We start from the raw sequence: 17,505 nt of genomic DNA, 5'->3' as shown, positions 1-17,505 counted from the left end.
GGGATTCAAATTTTTTAACAACCGGTTCTGTGGGTGTGGCTTAGGTGGTGGGCATGGCTTGGTGGTCATGTGACTGGCTGGGCGTGGTCAACTCAACATCACTCACATCGAGACACGCATCTCCTCGCCTGGCCTTCAAGATTGTGGGGATGCTGCAACAGTTGTAAGTGTGAAAAATGATCATAAGTCACTTCTTTCAGTGCCATTTTAACTTTGAATGGTCACTCCACACAAGCAAAGTACCAGCAAAGGAGGGGAAAGACCTCCAGAGAAGTTCCAGAGACAGGAAGTCTAGTCCTTCCAAGAATGTAATAAGGGTTAACGGAGAGGCAGTTTCTGTAAGCAACACCAGAATGTTTCCTTCCAGCCTTTCTTACAGGATTAGCCCAGTAATTTCTTCTAACAACCGGTTCTCCAGTGGGTGGGCCCAACAGCAGAGCAGCGGAGAGTTTGGTCTCCGCTGCTCATTGGCACTACCGACCTGATAGAACCAGGCCGAACCGGTAGAATACCACCACTGAGTTAGATGTTCTATGTAGAGTTAGAGGTCTATGTATCATCTGTGAAGCACATCTTGAAATGACAAGAACCAGTGGGGTGTAGTGCAGTGGTAAGATTCAAATATTTTTTACTACCGGTTCTGTGGGCATAGCTTGGTGGGCGTGGTGTGGCTCAGTGGGCAGGCTTCATGGGCGTGGTAGGGGAAGGATACTGCAAAATCCCATTTCCTCCCCTAACCTGCTTTTCAGCTCCGTTCTCCTGTGCAGGGCAACAAAAGAAGACCCAGACGATCAACTGGGACTCAGGAGGCAGAGAATAGATGGGGCGGGGCCAGTCAGAGCTGGTATTTGCTGGTTCTCCGAACTAATCAAAATTTCCACTACTGCTGAATACCACCTCTGGTGTAGTGGTGAAGATTTCGAAACTTCTCGTGAACCACTGAAATGTCCCCCCTACGTACGCCTGAATCATAGTCAAAGATCTCCACGGCCACAATGGGGGGATCCTGAGCCGTCCCTTGAGGATCTCCATAAATCAAAATGTCTTCAAAGAGGAGGGTCTCATCCCAGCATGGGTGCAACGTGCCGCTGATAACGTGGGTGCAGTGGCTCAAATGAAGGAAAGAGACATGAGCCACAGGATCTGTCAGAGATACAAAACCTCACTTCACTTTGCTTATTTAATTTATATCCTGCCATTATTATTATTATTATTATTATTATTATTATTATTATTATTATTATTATTATTATTATACACAAAAATGACAGTATACACAGCAGACGAGATAACCATGGTGGATTTCGTATCACAAATCACTAGTCGAACACTTCCCAAGTGTTTAGGACTGCGTGATGTATCGGCGGATTATGTGAGCAGATCCAAGTATTATTATTATTATTATTATTATTATTATTATTATTATTATTATTATTATTATTATTATTATTATTATTATTACTACTACTCAAGGTCGCAAAGTCTGTAGCAATTCTCAGTCCTCCAGGTTGTAGTTTTCCCAAAGGTGCCTTTTTTTTCCAGGAGGCACGTGGACTTTGTTTTTTCTTTGAAGATGTTTTGCTTCTCATCCAAGAAGCTTCTTCAGCTCTGAACTAGATGGTGGGGAATGGAAGGATTTATACTCCTTGAAGACAGCTGGTCATTTGCATCCTTTTAGAGGGTCATTGAGGCCACTTGGAGGTTTATTTGGCTCCTCAGAGTCACCTGAGTTCCTGGTTCCTGTAGTCTACAATTTTTTTCCTCTGGAAACCAGTGGTGGGGTTCAAATAATTTAACAACCGGTTCTCTGCCCTAATGATTCCTTCCAACAACCAGTCTACCAAACTGCTCCGAAAGTTAACAACCAGTTCTGCTGAAGTGGTGCAAACTGGTTGAATCCCACTACTGCTAGAAACTCATTCCTACCCCCACACCATTCAAAGGGTTGATAATTCCAAATTGTATCGTGAAAAGTCTGTGGCAATTCTCAGTCATCCAGGTCATGGTTGTCCCAACAGTGCTTAACTGGATGGTGGGGAATGGAGCTGAAGAAATCAGAGCTGAAGAAGCTTCTTGGATGAGAAGTGAAACGTCTTCAAAGAAAAAAAGCAAAGCCCAGTTATCTCCTGAAAAAAAAAAAAAAAGAACCTTTGAGTCAAGGTGGCAAATGTATCCAACACACCTTCCTCCTCCTATTTTCCCTACAACAACACCTGTAAGGTGACCTGGCCCAAATTCAGCCTCCTGGCTTACATAGCTAAGGCCGGGACTACAACTCACCCTCTCTTGGTGATTGGCTCAAAGTCAACTGGTCAACTTAATGCGTGGAGTAGAATTTGCTATCTCCTTTGTACGCCTCTGAGTAAATGAATAGGGATGTTCACAATAGACAGAGATGAGAGCAAGGGTGAACTAATTTTATCTTGGCTGGGTGTGTAGGAGGCATCTCACCTGCGGTCCCTTTCACAATGCTTCTCAGAAGGTCTCTGGCTTGGTACATGTAGCAGCGCAACTGGAAATACATTGGACCTAAAAAGAGGAATATTTTTTTTTCAATTTTTCTTCTGGCTTCTTCATTACAGTTTCCCAAAAGGAGACTCTATCAAACATTTAGCTTCTCATCTTATAAATCCTTTCTCTCATATCGATCCTTCCATTCCTTCCCATCCTGTCAGAGCTGAAGAAGCTTCTTGAAATGAGAAAGGAAACGTCTTCAAAGGAAAAAACAAGAAAGTCCAATTGCCTCCTGAAAAAAAGTACCTTTGGGACAACCATAACCTGGAGGACTGAGAATTTTTACAGGCCCAGTACTCTTCAATATCTTCATAAATGATTTAGATGAAGGAATAGAAGTGGAACTCATCCATTTTGCTGTCGACACTAAATAGGATGGTTTTCCAAATGATAAATTGGACACCCTTCATGGCTGCCCTTGCATAAGCCAATCTTCTCTAACCCTACTGGTTGGGTTTCCTAATATGTGAAGGCCAAACCCATCTGAAGAACCTCAACTGGAGGAAGACAGTTCTGGGAACTCACCCTTGAAGACGCAGTAGAGAAGAGGAGTGTTCTTCTTCAAGAGACCTTGGGAAGCAGGTGGCTCTAGTTCCACCTCCTCTTTTTCATCTTTCCTTCCTGCTTCAGTTTTTTTCTTTTTCTGTCGGTCTCCAACCTCCACACCCTGAAATAAAGGAGATAGTCATAATGCAACTTTGAGAAAGCGAAAGACTGAATTTGGCTTCTCTTTTTGGCAGGGAGATTCCCAGGAGCATAAAAAAAAAAAAATGAAGATGTGTGATGACCCAAAGGGGCATGGCACAAAGGCAACACAGTCAGATAATCAATAAGAGTCCCTTTATTAGCTCCAACTTTGCCCCCAATGTCCAGGTTATCTTCTGGCTGGAGAAAAACTCTCCCAGGAACAGCCTTTGGCTGCAGAAAATTAAGTCCAAAACATGAGCAACACAAGCTGTAACTTAAAGTCCAAACAAGCCAAACTGAAGTAATTAACTTGGCAGGGCAGAAGCAAGAATTTCAGGCTTGAAGGCACAGCAAAACTCACACAGGTGGGAAGATACCAGGAATACAGATAAGCCACAACAACACAGGATAAAGTCACGTTTGCTCCTAGCAGTCTGCCACACGCAGCCTGCCTTTCTTATCAACTGTCTTCCCAGCTGTAGCTAATGAAGGGAATCAGGGCCCTCTCCTCCCTCATAAGCCACACAACCTATGTTGCTCTCTTCTCCGTTCCTTCCTGCGTGCCCTAGGATGAAGAGAGGGTGGGCCTGGGTCTTCCTCTGAACTCCCTCTCCCTTGTTCTACCTTTTCCCTCCTCTGCCCAGCCGGACTTTGCCCTTCCCCAGCCTCCCCCACAGCCAATGGGACCACACTCCTACTCCCTGTCAGCTGTCCGACTTCCTCCTTGGATTCAGATTCCGACAGGGGCATGACTGATGGAGGTTGCAACCATGTAATTGAAGTCCTTCCCTCTTTAATCACTGCTGTCTTTTTGGCCCACCCTCTGGACAACCCTGGTTACGTGACAGCTGTCCTCTCTTACCAAGGAGCCTTCCAAGTAGAAAATGGGTGCCACCAGGCTGGGTGCCACCGGAGCAAGCTTCCTGCGCCAACAACGTCGCCGAAAAACATCATCTGGTTGCCTCTGGAGGTGGAATCTCCAGCCGTAGAGAGGTGCATATTCCCAGACATCCTCTTTCACTTTAATATCTAAGTGCTGCAGAAACCACAGGGAGGAACTTTCCAATTATGACGTCTTATTTTAGCCAGAATTTAGCCTTTCTCAAGCTGGTAACCCAGAGATGTTATGACAGTAGAGTGGCAAAGGATCAGAGTTGCAATTTACTTATTTATGGGTATCCATAATACCCATAAATACACCTCATACTCTTTCCTCCTCTTCTTTTCCCCCACGACAACAATCCTGTGAGGTGGGTTGAATTGACAGTGGGAGGACTGACCCAAAGTCGCCTAGCAGGTTTTTATGCCTAAGGTGGGATTAGAACTAACCACCTCCTGCTTTCTATACCAGCTCCTTTACCACTACACCAAACTGGATCTAACACGTGTGAGTGTCCCAGAGTCATCAACAGTTGAGCAGAAATTTTGGTCTAGCGGTTTAAGGCACCAGGCTAGAAAATGGAAGACCATGAGTTCAAGTTATGAAAGCCAGCTGGGTGACTTTGGTCCAGTCACCCGGACACTGTGAGTTCTAGTCCTGCCTTAACCTTGAAAGCCTAGCTGGATGATTTCGGGCCGATCACAAGGAAACTGTGAGTTCTAGTCCCACCTTAACCTTGAAAGCCAACTGGGTGACTTTGGTCCAATCACCAGGAGACTGTGAGTTCTAGTCCCGTCTTAGGTATGAAAGCCAGCTGGGTGACTTTGGGCTAGTCCCTCTTTTTCAGTCTAACCTTCCACCTGGGTTGTTGTGAGGAAAAAACAGCAATATGTGTTGGATATGTTGGCTGCCTTGAGATATTTGTAAATATAATAAAGGCGGGATGTAAATAAAATAGAATTTAATAAGTTATGACGATGACGTCATGGAAGCATCTCCTTGATAGATGAGCTTCATGCTAAGGCTACCATCTCATCCAGTGCTTCTAGTGAAGTCTTCTTGGTCGCACCCTGGACCAGCCTACCTCAGCTCTAGTTTCCCTCCACGGCCCTGGTAAAATGTCCCCGCTTCCAAAGCTCTCCCTTCATTCATCGCTGACTTTCTGTCTGACACCCACTCCCCGAGAAAAAGATTCAGTACCAGCTGGAGAAAAGCGGCCATCTGATTTTGTTGAGTCTCCCTGCCGAGGTTCCGGAAACGCTTCCTGAGCCAACGTCGCCGCCGGTGTGTGTGGTAGGTCTTCTCAGCTGTGTTCCAGGAGTGAGGAAACTCAGCAGGTGGGATGGCAACGCCATACTCCCATCCTAAGGAGGAAAAGAGGTGCCCTGAGGCCCGTGGGCAGACGAGGAAGCACACGCTGCAACACTTCCCTTCAAATTCTGCCCCTTACAGACCCGCTTATGACTGTCAGGTGTGACAAAGCCAGGACCAGACATGTCGTTTTCAATTCAGCTGGTTTATGACTCACACCTATGCACAGCAGTAACATGGCAGCCACACTAGGGGCCAACGCCTATTAATCCACATCATGTGGCTGCAGTATTATTATTTATCCTTCTGGGAGGAGGCTTCGCAGGATCCAAAACAGAACAATTAGATCCTGGAATAGCTTTGTGTCATATAGCATCAACCTTGTCAACTCTTAAGACTCTTTTTCCCCGCTATGTATTCAAAATGGACTATGATTGATTGAGAGATAGATGGAGGGAGGGAGGGAGGGAGGGATAGATGATAGATTAGATAGATAGATAGATAGATAGATAGATAGATAGATAGATAGATAGATAGATAGATAGATAGAGATAGATAGATATAGTGATATAGCTACAGATACAGATATATAGATATAGATAGATAGATAGATATAGATATAGATGATTTAGATAAAGATATAGATTTATACAGGTAGTCCTTGACTTACAATAAATAGTTCATTTAGTGATGGTTCAAAGTTACAATGTCGCTAACAATAATGACTTATGACCATTTTTCACACTTCCGGCATCCCCATAGTCACATGATCAAAATTTGAATGCTTGGCAAAGTGATTCATATTTATTTCAGACAAATTCCTTCTGTGCCTACTCACACTTGGCCAAATAAAGTATTCAGTTCAATTCAACTCAACTCAACTCAACTCAACTCAAGTCAACCCAACTAACAGTTAGCACTATTTTGGCACTAAACCACAGAATTAAGGAGGGTTTGGACTTAGTCCATTGGTGGCTATGTAGTGACTCTAGGCTAATTCCTCTTTTGACTCCACCTCCAGGCTCTCTCACTCCTTCTCGTACAATAATCCTGCCCTGCAAGCAGAGATGGCCGAACCTGCATTCCAATGTCACAATGACTATCCTGTCATCCTTGTTGATTAGTGATAAAACACTCCACATTCATGCAATGACCACTCCAGGGCTGAACAGAGCAGATATTACAGGCCTTTCAAGAACCATTATTCCTTTTTATTCAATCATCAACCTGTCTCCCTACCCAGAGGAAGTTATAAGACAATATTCATGCATTGGGTAAGGTTTCTATATATTACTAGATTTTTTAAAAATGCTAATTCTCCATCCAGAACTTTGATGAAAGATCCCCAGTGATTTATCTACCTAATGGTTGCCCTTCCACTCAGTACTTTTCTTTCAGCTCAAGTTAAATTGCTTCAGTTAAATATCTGGGCTGCTTTTTCCAAAGAAATATCTGTCTCATTGCAGCCAAATACTTGCCAGCATCGTCCACAGCCCGGTTCAATTCCACTTTCCATTCTTCTACAAAGACCCATCCAGGAGGACACAAGATGTCTTCTTTTCGGGGAGCAGGAACCCCACTCTAAGAATGGTAAGGGACAACACAGAGTAGAAAATGAGAGGAAGGAAGATCTAAGCATATATTTGAAATGCAACCTTTTGCAACCTTTCTGATTCCCCACCACCCAGAACAGGCCAAAAATGGGGTACACAGCAACTGAAAATGGGGCATGTGGGAGTCTGAAAAGGGGTGTGGAGGCCAAAAATGGGGCACGCGGAGGCAGCAATAGGCTATGGCCATTCCTGCAGCCTGAGACAGCTGATCGTTGGGAGGCCAATCCAACCGACAATCAGCTGCTTGTACTACTCAGGCTGTGCTGAAGCTGAAACAGGCTATTTGCTCTTTGCTGCAAGGAGGGAAATTGCTGGGAGGCGGAGGCAGATTATTTTTCTTGTTTTCCTCCCCTAAAGCTAGGTGCAGTCTTATACTTCGGAGCATCTTATATTCTGAAAAATACGGTAATTGTCCCCACTCTTAGGAAGTTTCTCCTTAATTCCAGGTGGCTTCTCTCTTTCTCTGACACTTCTCAGAAAACAACAGCTGAATGAAAAACTGCTGGTGACCTTCTACCGCTGCACCATAGAGAGTATCTCAACTTACAGCACCTGTGTCTGGTTTGCCAATTGCACAGAGGCAGATGGGACAGCACTCCAGAGGGTTAACGTCATTGCCCAGAGGACCATTGGTCGCCCTCTCCCCTCTTTGGAAGAGCTTTATAGCTCCCGCTGCCTTAAGAAAGTTCAAAACATTCTCAAAGATCCATCTCACCCTGGGCACACTTTTTTTAAACTATTACCATCTGGCAGACAGTACAGGATAATAAAAACAAGGACAAAATAGGGTGGAAAACAGCTTCTATCCCAGGGCAGTAACTATTGAATTCTACTGTATAGTGCAAAGTTAATGTGATATCAGGGGCTTTCAATTCAATGTGTGGAGTGTGAAGGATGTGTTTATTTTATTATGTGTTTGTGTTTATTTTCATGGTCATGATGTGCCCTGAAGGTGGTGTTTGATTTTGTTGTACGAGGTGCAATGACAATCAACTAAACTAACTAAACTAAACTAGACTCTTTGATTAGTTTCCAACTATTGTTTCTTGTCTTGCTTTCTGGTGCTTTGTAGAAAATCTCCTCCATATTGCTGCTAAGAAAATCATATGTGTGTGTCCTGGAAGTCATAGGAACTAGCTGGACCAGAAGGAGACTTTGCTTTTTAAGACTCTAAAAGCCCTTTGCTTTGAAGATTTTGTACAAAGTTCACCTTGGAAAAGAGACACCCTTGAAACACACGCCAGGAGTTTTCGTACGCTCCATTTTGGAGCTTCCAGTCCACACCCCTCAATGGAAAATCACTTCCAGCCATCAAAGAGAAGAGATGAAGAACAGCAAGCAAATCCTGGCTTACCTTCTTCGTTTCTCTTTTCTAAGTCCTAACCTGAGCCACTCACCGCGTTGCTGTAAGGGACCCTGGCTGGTTTCCATCGACGGCTAGGCTGTCGACTCTGGTTCTCGTAAACTTCCTGAATCACTTCGGAATAGTTGGTCTCTTTGTCCAGCAACAGCCTAGTCAGAAACACAGTGCAACAGGAAGTTTGGGCTGCCATTAGTGGAAGACCTTTTCTCCTGGAGTTGTGCATAATAAATTTCCAAATGGAAATAAATTTCCTTTATTGCTTCCAACTTGGCTTCACTGTTCCATTGTTTGCAGTTGGAAATTAAACTCGTTCCAAAATAATATTCCAAAAGAAAGAAAGGCAGTCCAAACTCAAAGAGCGGATAACGGAGCAATAAAAAAACCAAAAACAAACCGCACTGAAGAAAGTTCCACGACAGATGAGGATAATTAATTACAAACTTCAAGAAGATAACAAGGCACAGTCCATTGGAAGAACACCAACTAAGAGAAACCTCATCCAGGAATAAAACACGCTTTGCTTCTGGCAACTTTGTGTTTGAAAAGCCCCTTTATACTACTCTCCCCAGCTGCAACCAATGAGGAGGATCATGGCCGCTTCCTCTCTCGCAAGCCAAGTTGTTGCCTTCTGCATTCCTCCCTGCGTGTCCTAGGATGGAGAGGGGATGGACCTGGTTCTTCCTCTGACTGCCCAGCCAGTCTCTGCCCTTCCCCAGCCTCCTCCAAACCTCCGGAGCCACACTTCCACTCCCTGTCAGCTGTTCCTCCTCTCTCTCGGAGTCCGACTCTAACAAGGGCATGACAATTCTCCATCACTGAAAGCCTTCAAGAAAAGGCTGGACAGCCATTTGTTTGGGATGGAATAAGGACTCTATGCTGCCCCAGTCACTCTTACACACACACACACACACACACACACACACACAGCTAAGTGTGCTTTAGAGAGTTTATTGATGTTTCCCAGAAGTTCCCTTCACCCAGCCTCAGAACTGCCCTGAATAAATCCAGCCACAAGCAGGCCAAGATTAGTCCACAAGGCAATGGCCAACAGTCCACAAGGAAATGGAAAGTTGGTCCAACAAGCAAGTCCACCCAGGGGTGTGATTCAACCAGTGTAACAACCGGTTTGGTGAGCACACACGTTCACTGGAGTCCTTGGTGATGTTACATAGTTGGGTAATGAAACATTTGCAAGCAAGCAAGCCAGCTTAGGGAGTGCTAAGCACTCCACAGTTCTAAATTATTACTTTTATGGAATTTAGTTCCATAAAACTAGTTAGTTTTATGGGGTTTTGAGATCTTGTGAAGCAAGAGCGTTTGTTTGTGCATGTGTGTATGTGTGTGTGTGTGTGTGAGAGAGAGAGAGAGAGACGGGGGGAGAGAAAGGGAGAAAAGAGAAACAGAGACAGAGAGAAAGAAAGACAGACACACACACGCACTCATACACACGGAGACGGAGAGAGAGAGAAAGAGAAAAGAGAAAGAGAGAGAGTCAGAGACAAAGACAGAGAGACAGAGACAGACGCACACAGAGAGAGACAGAGAGGGAGAAAGCGGAGACAGAGACAGAGAGTGGGGGGAGGGAGAGGGAAAGAGTACGTTAAAGGAAAAAAGGAGATAGTTATTAAGTCCATCAGCTCACCTCCTTTGGGGTTCCACAGCCCACTCGCTGTCCCATTGCCAACCTGTGGGTAGCTGGAACGTGTCTTTGGGGAGGCTGACCTGTCCAGTCACATCTGAAAAGTTGGGGTGCGGCATAAGATCCATGACTCCCCATATTCCGTGTGTCTTCTTTTGGTTTTCATACTGAAAACACCAGAACACAAACCCTCATCCATGAGCCAACCCTGGGATGTCTTTCTAGCTTACTCTTTTACACCTTTGGGACCCTTCCCTTAAATGTTGCCCTATGACAGGAGCTCCGGAGGCATGTCTTCCCCATAGCTGCCCCGTCATTCTGGAACATCCCTTTCTCCAAGATTTGGGGGGGCCCTTGTCCTCTTACCTAGGATGAAAAAGGAGCCCAACAATTATGGTGAGATATTATGGGGCCGTGATGTCTCATTTGGGGGTTTTGTGGGCATGTATAGATAGTCCTTGATTTATGACTATAATTGGACAGGAACTTTTGTCACAGTGATGCTAAGAGCTACTGAGATTTTCACCCTGGAATTGTCCTGGCTCATCTCACCGTTTCTGCGTAGACCGCGATCCTCCCTTCGCAACATCTCATGAAGTCTGCGCAGTCGGCCATCCGCCCCATCCACATTCGAACCCGGAGCACGGCAGGGATGGGGTCATAATTCATTTTGCTTTGCATACCCTGGGAGGTGGGTGGGTGAGAACGAAAGTGTCAGGCCCTTCAACATTCATTTTGTTAATTATTAGGGTTGCAAATAGTAATAGCCCTTAGACTTATATACTGCTTCACAGTGCTTTCCAGCCCTCTCTAAGCGGTTTACAGAGTCAACCTCTTCCCCCCCACAACAATCTGGGTCCTCATTTGATGCACCTTGGAAGGACAGAAAGATGAGGGAGGAAGGAAAGGAGGGAGGAAAAAAGGAAAGGAAGGAGGAAGGGAGGAAGGAAGAGCAATAGCACTTAGACTTATATAGTACTTCACAGTGCTTTTACAGCCCTCTCTAAGCAGTTTACAGAGTTAAGAGTCAGCCTCTTGCCCCCAACAATCTGGCTTCTCCTTTTCCCCACCTCTGAAGGATGGAAGGCTGAGTCAACCTTGAGCTGGTCAGGATCGAACTGTTGGCAATCAGCAGAGTTAGCCTACAACAGTGTAACTACTGTGCCAACACAGCTTCCTTCCTTCCTTCTGCTCATTTTCCTCCCTCCCTCCCATCTTTTCCCTTTTCCCTCCCTCTCTTCCCCCTTCCTTCCTCTCTTCCTTAGCAATAGCACTTAGACTTATATGCCGCTCCACAGGCAGAGAATCGGTTGCTAAAATTTTTGAAGCCCACCCCTGCAGAAATGCTCTAGCAAATCCTGCACTGAGCAGGTGCTGGGACTAGAAGATCTCTAAGAACCCTTCCCTCTCTATGGTTCAACAATTCTAGGAAAGATGGAAGGGCTTGTCAAGGGCTTGTCAAGAACCAGAGAACCGGAAGGCATCAATTCCTAGGTTTCTTGGAGCAAAAATGACCAGAACCAAATGTGTCTTGTTACCTTTAGGAAAAGGGTATGAGTTTTGCCACAAAGCCTGCCTTTGGCATAGGGGCCGTCTTTGGAGAACATTATGGACTGGGACTTCACCCGCACATAGGCCACGCGTTGGTCACCCAACAGCATCCAGATCATCACATCGGGGATACTTATTTGAGTCTGAAAAGAGCAGAAGGGAAGAGAGGCAGCCATGACTTCCTGGTCTCACTGATGCTTTTCTTGATAATCCTGATGCTTTCTGGAGTGTTAAGAAGACTAACAGAATAACAGAGTTAGAAGGGACCTTGGAGGTCATCCATCCGCACGAGAGCTTTGGCCTTTGCATCCCGACTTTGCATTAGGATGGGGCAATGCTACTTTTGTCTGTAGAGATCCTCAGTCATCCTAGTCCTGGTTGCCCCAAAGATGTTTTTTTTTTCAGGAGGCAACTGGACTTTCTTGATTTTTCTTTTGAAGACGTTTAATTTCTAAAGAAGGTTCTTGGATGAGAAGCGAGGCATTTTCAAAAGAGAAAAACAGAAATGATACATTGCATGATCTCCTGGGACGTTGCATCATCCAGGCTTCAACCAAACTTAGCTCAGACAACCTACAGAGCCAGCTATGACCTCTACAACAGCCAATAGAATACACGTCCTTGTGCAGGAACAGGAAGTTCAAGTGCAAAGCCCAAGAGAAGGTATAAACAATAGAATACACGTTCTTGCGCAGGAACAGGAAGTTCAAGTGCAAAGCCCAAGAGAAGGTATAAACAATAGAATACACGTTCTTGCGCAGGAACAGGAAGTTCAAGTGCAAAGCCCAAGAGAAGGTATAAACAATAGAATACACGTTCTTGCGCAGGAACAGGAAGTTCAAGTGCAAAGCCCAAGAGAAGGTATAAACAATAGAATACATATTCTTGCGTAGGAACAGGAAGTTCAAGTGCAAAGCTCAAGAGAAGGTATAAACAATAGAATACATATTCTTGCGCAGGAACAGGAAGTTCAAGTGCAAAGCCCAAGAGAAGGTATAAACAATAGAATACACGTTCTTGCGCAGGAACAGGAAGTTCAAGTGCAAAGCCCAAGAGAAGTTATAAACAATAGAATACACGTTCTTGCGCAGGAACAGGAAGTTCAAGTGCAAAGCCCAAGAGAAGGTATAAACAATAGAATACACGTTCTTGCGCAGGAACAGGAAGTTCAAGGGCAAAGCCCAAGCGAAGGTATAAACAATAGAATACACGTTCTTGCGCAGGAACAGGAAGTTCAAGTGCAAAGCCCAAGAGAAGGTATAAACAGGGGAGGGATTCTACCGGTTCGGACCAGTTCTATAGAACCAGTTATTACTCTTCTGCACAGTTCTGAGAACTGGCAAATTGTGACCCTGGCTGGCCCCACCCGTCCCCACCAAGGCAGTCCTTATCTTACATGTGCAACATCGCACGCGTGCCCGGCTTCCCTGACTGCATTCTCACTGCCTGGTCACTCCTTAAGGTATTTCTTTTTCTTTTTTTTCCTCCAGATGATCAGCTGTTCCGATGATCAGCTGTGCTGGGATCCAGGTGGTCAGCTACCCAGAACCCCCTGTGGTTCTGCTTCATCAATCAACGGAACCATCTTTCCAATCAGCCTCCAGCTTCCATTTTGCCTCCAGTGTCTTTCTCCCGGCTTGGACCTGGACCTGAATATTTCTTCCAACAATCCGCTTGTGGAGAGGACCCGTCAGAGAAAGGCATTTTGGAACGAAAGACCTTTAAGGTAGAAGACATCATGTGGGGCAGAGCCCCTCATCCTTGGCGAGTCACCCTCCCCTCCATCTTCTACCCAGGAGAAGCTGCAACAAGGAGTACCTCGACTGCGACGGAAGCAATCCGATTCAGCCACCCCTCAACTTTAGGGATGAGTTTCTGCAAGGGGGTTTTCCAGTTGGTCTTCTCTGCAGCCTTGCCGATTTGTTGAAGTACCCGAACCCGTAGCTTCCACAGCTGTTTATCGAGGACGGTCACAGCTTTCTGGATGTCCAAAGCTGGCAAAGGCTTCCTGGAGATGGAGCAAGAGGAAGAAGACTCAGGAAAGATGGTGGCCGAGGAGATCGAGGTACTACGGATTCCAACCACAGAACTAGGTAGATACAAGGAGATACATGCTTTGCCAATCTTGAGACTGTTGAAGAAGATGAGTGGTGTGGTGGCCTAGAGGCGGAGCTCTCGCCTCACATTGTTGCTATTCATTGATTTCTCCAAATTTCTTCCAAAAGAGAAGAAAACTTTCAGAGGTGGGATGTATTATTCTCTAATATATTTAGTCATCCTTTAGGAGAAGGTTAAAGAAATGTCCCCTAAATTTTTTTTATGGAAGGGATAATAAAGAATCAATAGGCAGTTCCAAACAGTAATTAAAACCTGAGGCCACGCCTAAAAACTGGATTAATGTGCTAGTTCAAATACTTTTGGTTTTTGTATACCAACTTGCTGAAGATATTTTTATATAGATATATAGTATCTTCCTCTACGCAAGTCATGGTTAGCTCTCTCAGGATTTGTTGAATCAACCATACCTGATTGGATTAAAGCAACATGCCAAACCATAAATGATGGTTTATAAATCACAACCCAGGCTGTATGCTAAGCCAAGCCAAAGCTTTGTGCTACTGTGTAAATATATTCACTGACTAAATTCTAGAAGATGCTTGGGGTTGGTAGAGAAGACTTTTGGGAGACCTGAGTTTGCTTCTAAACAAGACACCTGATTAGAAGAAAAAACTAGGTTAGTTATTGCGGAAATTGACTCGAAACCTTCACACTACCACCTGAAAAGAAATGGATACTGCAAAACTCATTAAGGTAGTTTCACTGATTTTTGCTCTTCTAGTAGAGCAGGGGTCTTCTAACTTGACAGCTTTAAGACTTGTGGACTTCAACTCCCAGAATTCCTTCTCCAGTCATGTGAGCTCAGGAATTCTGGGAGTAGAAGTTCACAAGTCTTAAAGCTGTCGAGTTTGAAGACCCTTGTAGTAGAGGAACAAAAATCAGTTTCCACTTGGTTCTGTCTTCCTCAGAAGCCACATTCCTGTTAGAGTATCCCATTGAAAGCTTACTTGCAGTCTTCGACCAACTCTTTCTGAAGCTTCTTCCAAACAACAGCCACCAATGGGTCATGGGGCTGGAGGATGGTTTTAAGAGTATCCAGATTCTTTTTCTGTTGGGGGAAGAAGCACATGTCAATTCTGGTCATCCATGACTCTTCAAGTGAAGTGACCTCTGGGGTCAAAAATGCAGAAAATTTCCCAAACATCTGCCTGCTTCCAGCCTTTAGAGTTAGAAGCAATCCCTGGGTTTCAGGGAGGAGCCAAAATGGCAGTTACCACATGGGCTGAAGCACAGCACAAGTTTTGAAAAGGGGGAGGCTCTGCCAACTAACCTAGATTATTTTTTAATCACCATCCTCATCCTGTGAACATGCCTGGAATCAAAGAAGAACTGGTAGAATTTCTGTAAGAAGCAGAATGCTACAGAAAGGACCTTTATGGCTCTAAGGTCAACCTTGTAATTGATGGGTTAAAAATCACCAGTCATAGTCTACGGCAGGGATGGGCAACTATGGCCCTTTTATGAATTATGGACTTCAACTCCCAGAATTCCTGAGCAAGCCATGCTAGCTCAGGAATTTTGGGAGTTGAAGTCCACAAGTCATAAAGGGGCCATAGTTGCCCACCTCTGGTCTACGGCAAGAGTCTTCAAACTTGGCAACGTTAAGACTTGTGGACTTCAACTCCCAGAATTCCTGAGCTAATATAACTGGAGGAGAAATTCTGGGAGTTGCAGTCCAACAAGACTTAAAACTGTCAAGTTTGAAGACCCCTGATCTTTCCACCCAGCTGAGCTTTTTATTACCCAACAGCTAGATGAATTCACCCAACATATACTGAAAACATGAAAGCATTTTCCTGTGGGGGGTAGGACCAAGGGTATTTTTGGTATCTGAGAATCTGGTGGTATTCAGGGGACACAGTGACACTCTGCTGTGGGTCACCTGGAGGGAGCCATTGGTTGGCACCTATGTTCTCTACCTGTTCTCAATGTTTCAAGGGTGAGAGGAAGGGAGATCACAGAACAAGGGTCTTAAACCTTGGCAAGTTTAAGACTTGTGGACTTCAACTCCCAGAATTCCTGAGCTAACATGACTGGAGGAGGAATTCTGGGAGTTGAAGTCCACAAGTCTTAAAGCTGTCAAGTTTGAAGACCCCCTGGTCTACTGCTTGGTCTAAGTGAGCCTCAAGTCCTGTTGACCTGATATGTTCAGTCTAATGAAGAGAAGGATTAGGGATGACATGATAGCAGTCTTCCAATATTTGAGAAGCTGTCACAGAGAAGAGGGGATCAAGCTATTCTCCAAAGCACCTGAGTGCAGGACAAGGAGTAACAGGCAGAAAGTTATCAAGGAGAGATCTGACCTAGAATTAAGGAGAAATTTCCTGACAGTGAGAACAATTAATTAGTGGAATGGCTTGGAATGGGTGCTCCATCACTGGAGGTTTTCAAGAAGAGACTGAACAACCATTTGTCTGGGATGGTATAGGGTCTACTGTTTGGGCAGAAGGTTGGACTAGAAGACCTTCGAGGTCCCTTCCAGCTCTGCCATTCTGTATATATATCTAAAGCTGTCAACTTTGAAGACACCAATATAGAAAATGCATTCCTCTCCCATCAACCACCCTTCATTGCACTTTGCTTATGTGAGTTTGGAATAATGACTCTTTCCCTTCCTCTTGAAGCTTACCAGCCTCTCATGAATGAACTGGAGGGTGTTTGTGCAGGCAACGCGGTAGCTAACATCCTCCCAGAAGGAAGTGATGGTCACCATGGGTTTAGTGTCATACCATGGTAGGTAATAGTAGAAGTTACCTGCAATGGAAACAATGAGTCACTGGTCCTTATTTATTACGGGAGTGTCAGGCTTGTCCCAACACGACTCCTTAGGGAGGGGTCAGCAACCTGTGGCTCTAGAGCCACATGTGGCTCTTTCCTTCCTCTGCTGTGGCTCCCTGTTGCTGGTCAGCTCCATAATTGATAGGGATTTTAAAGAGCAGTCCGGAAGCTTGGAAATCAAAAGTGCATTCTATAAATAGTTTTTGAAGGTAGTAACTAGGTGGCCGAAGTTTCTGCCACATAAAATTCTAACTGGAGAACATGATTGATGACTCTGGGCTATGGAGGTGTCCCATTGGAGAATATGAGTTATGATACACCCAGGGGGTGGGGGAAAACCAGGGTCAAGGGTGACAATGAATGATGCGTCTCAGAGTCAGCTACACCCAGGCAATGCCGGATGTGTTAACTCCCAATAAATCCTTTGGAAGTTTTGGAAGTTTGGCTCGAGACTCACGATTTCGTTGGGATAACTGTTGGAATCCTGACATTATCGCTCAACCATTGACTCTCGGTGGCACTTCTGGTTCTTGTCATCCCCCTTCCCTATATCCCTCCCATCCCCTCCTTTTTATGACAGGATGCCATCAAAGTGAAGCAGGGCTGAAACAGTACGATGACTTTGATTTCCCTCCACGCACTTTTCCTTCTGCCTTTTCTTGCTTACCATCATAGACAGCATGGCAGTACTGAGTGGTGGAGGCAAATGGTTTGCAGGTCTCATCAAATTTGTTCCCGTAGTTCCCTAGGCTGACCTCAAACTGGATTGGTTCCGTGATATCAGCCAACATGGTAGCAGAGTAAAAAACAACGCATAGACCATATCGGAACTGAGGCAAGAAATACTGAGAAGATAAAGAATTGTCATGGGTTATGTGAGAAAGGTGTACGTTAGCCCAGATCTTCCCACATAATTCTCCACTCTAACTTCTTACTTACTTGCTTACTTTCTTGATTTACCAGGTTTATAAGCTTGACTGAATTCCTACTTTCATTCATTCATCTTAAAACAGATTAATTGATTAAAGCTCAATTGCTAGAATTTCCACAA

At 44.8% G+C, this 17,505-nt stretch overlaps 1 protein-coding gene across 1 annotated transcript in view; it reads right to left on the bottom strand.

Annotated features, from left to right (window-relative positions):
• Positions 1-17,505, bottom strand: part of FER1L5 (fer-1 like family member 5) — a 66,970-nt gene that overhangs the window by 28,294 nt on the left and 21,171 nt on the right. Inside the window, exons 15-27 of the mRNA XM_087969815.1 lie at positions 17,122-17,299; positions 16,306-16,430; positions 14,624-14,724; positions 13,533-13,647; positions 10,560-10,691; positions 10,011-10,174; positions 8,403-8,517; positions 6,871-6,973; positions 5,282-5,445; positions 4,064-4,237; positions 3,040-3,181; positions 2,452-2,529; positions 962-1,143 (exon numbers count right to left, since the gene is read on the bottom strand). Coding sequence (XP_087825941.1) covers positions 962-1,143; positions 2,452-2,529; positions 3,040-3,181; positions 4,064-4,237; positions 5,282-5,445; positions 6,871-6,973; positions 8,403-8,517; positions 10,011-10,174; positions 10,560-10,691; positions 13,533-13,647; positions 14,624-14,724; positions 16,306-16,430; positions 17,122-17,299 — 1,773 coding nt within the window. The remainder of the gene's footprint in view (positions 1-961; positions 1,144-2,451; positions 2,530-3,039; positions 3,182-4,063; positions 4,238-5,281; positions 5,446-6,870; positions 6,974-8,402; positions 8,518-10,010; positions 10,175-10,559; positions 10,692-13,532; positions 13,648-14,623; positions 14,725-16,305; positions 16,431-17,121; positions 17,300-17,505) is intronic.

The sequence above is a fragment of the Notechis scutatus genome, chromosome 7 (genome assembly GCF_049901735.1).
Source record: "Notechis scutatus isolate UNSWTSFEM ecotype Mainland chromosome 7, rNotScu1.2, whole genome shotgun sequence".
In the NCBI taxonomy this organism is placed as follows: Eukaryota; Metazoa; Chordata; class Lepidosauria; order Squamata; family Elapidae; genus Notechis; species Notechis scutatus.
Note: the sequence above shows the minus strand (reverse complement) of the source record. Positions and strands in the feature narration are given on the sequence as shown.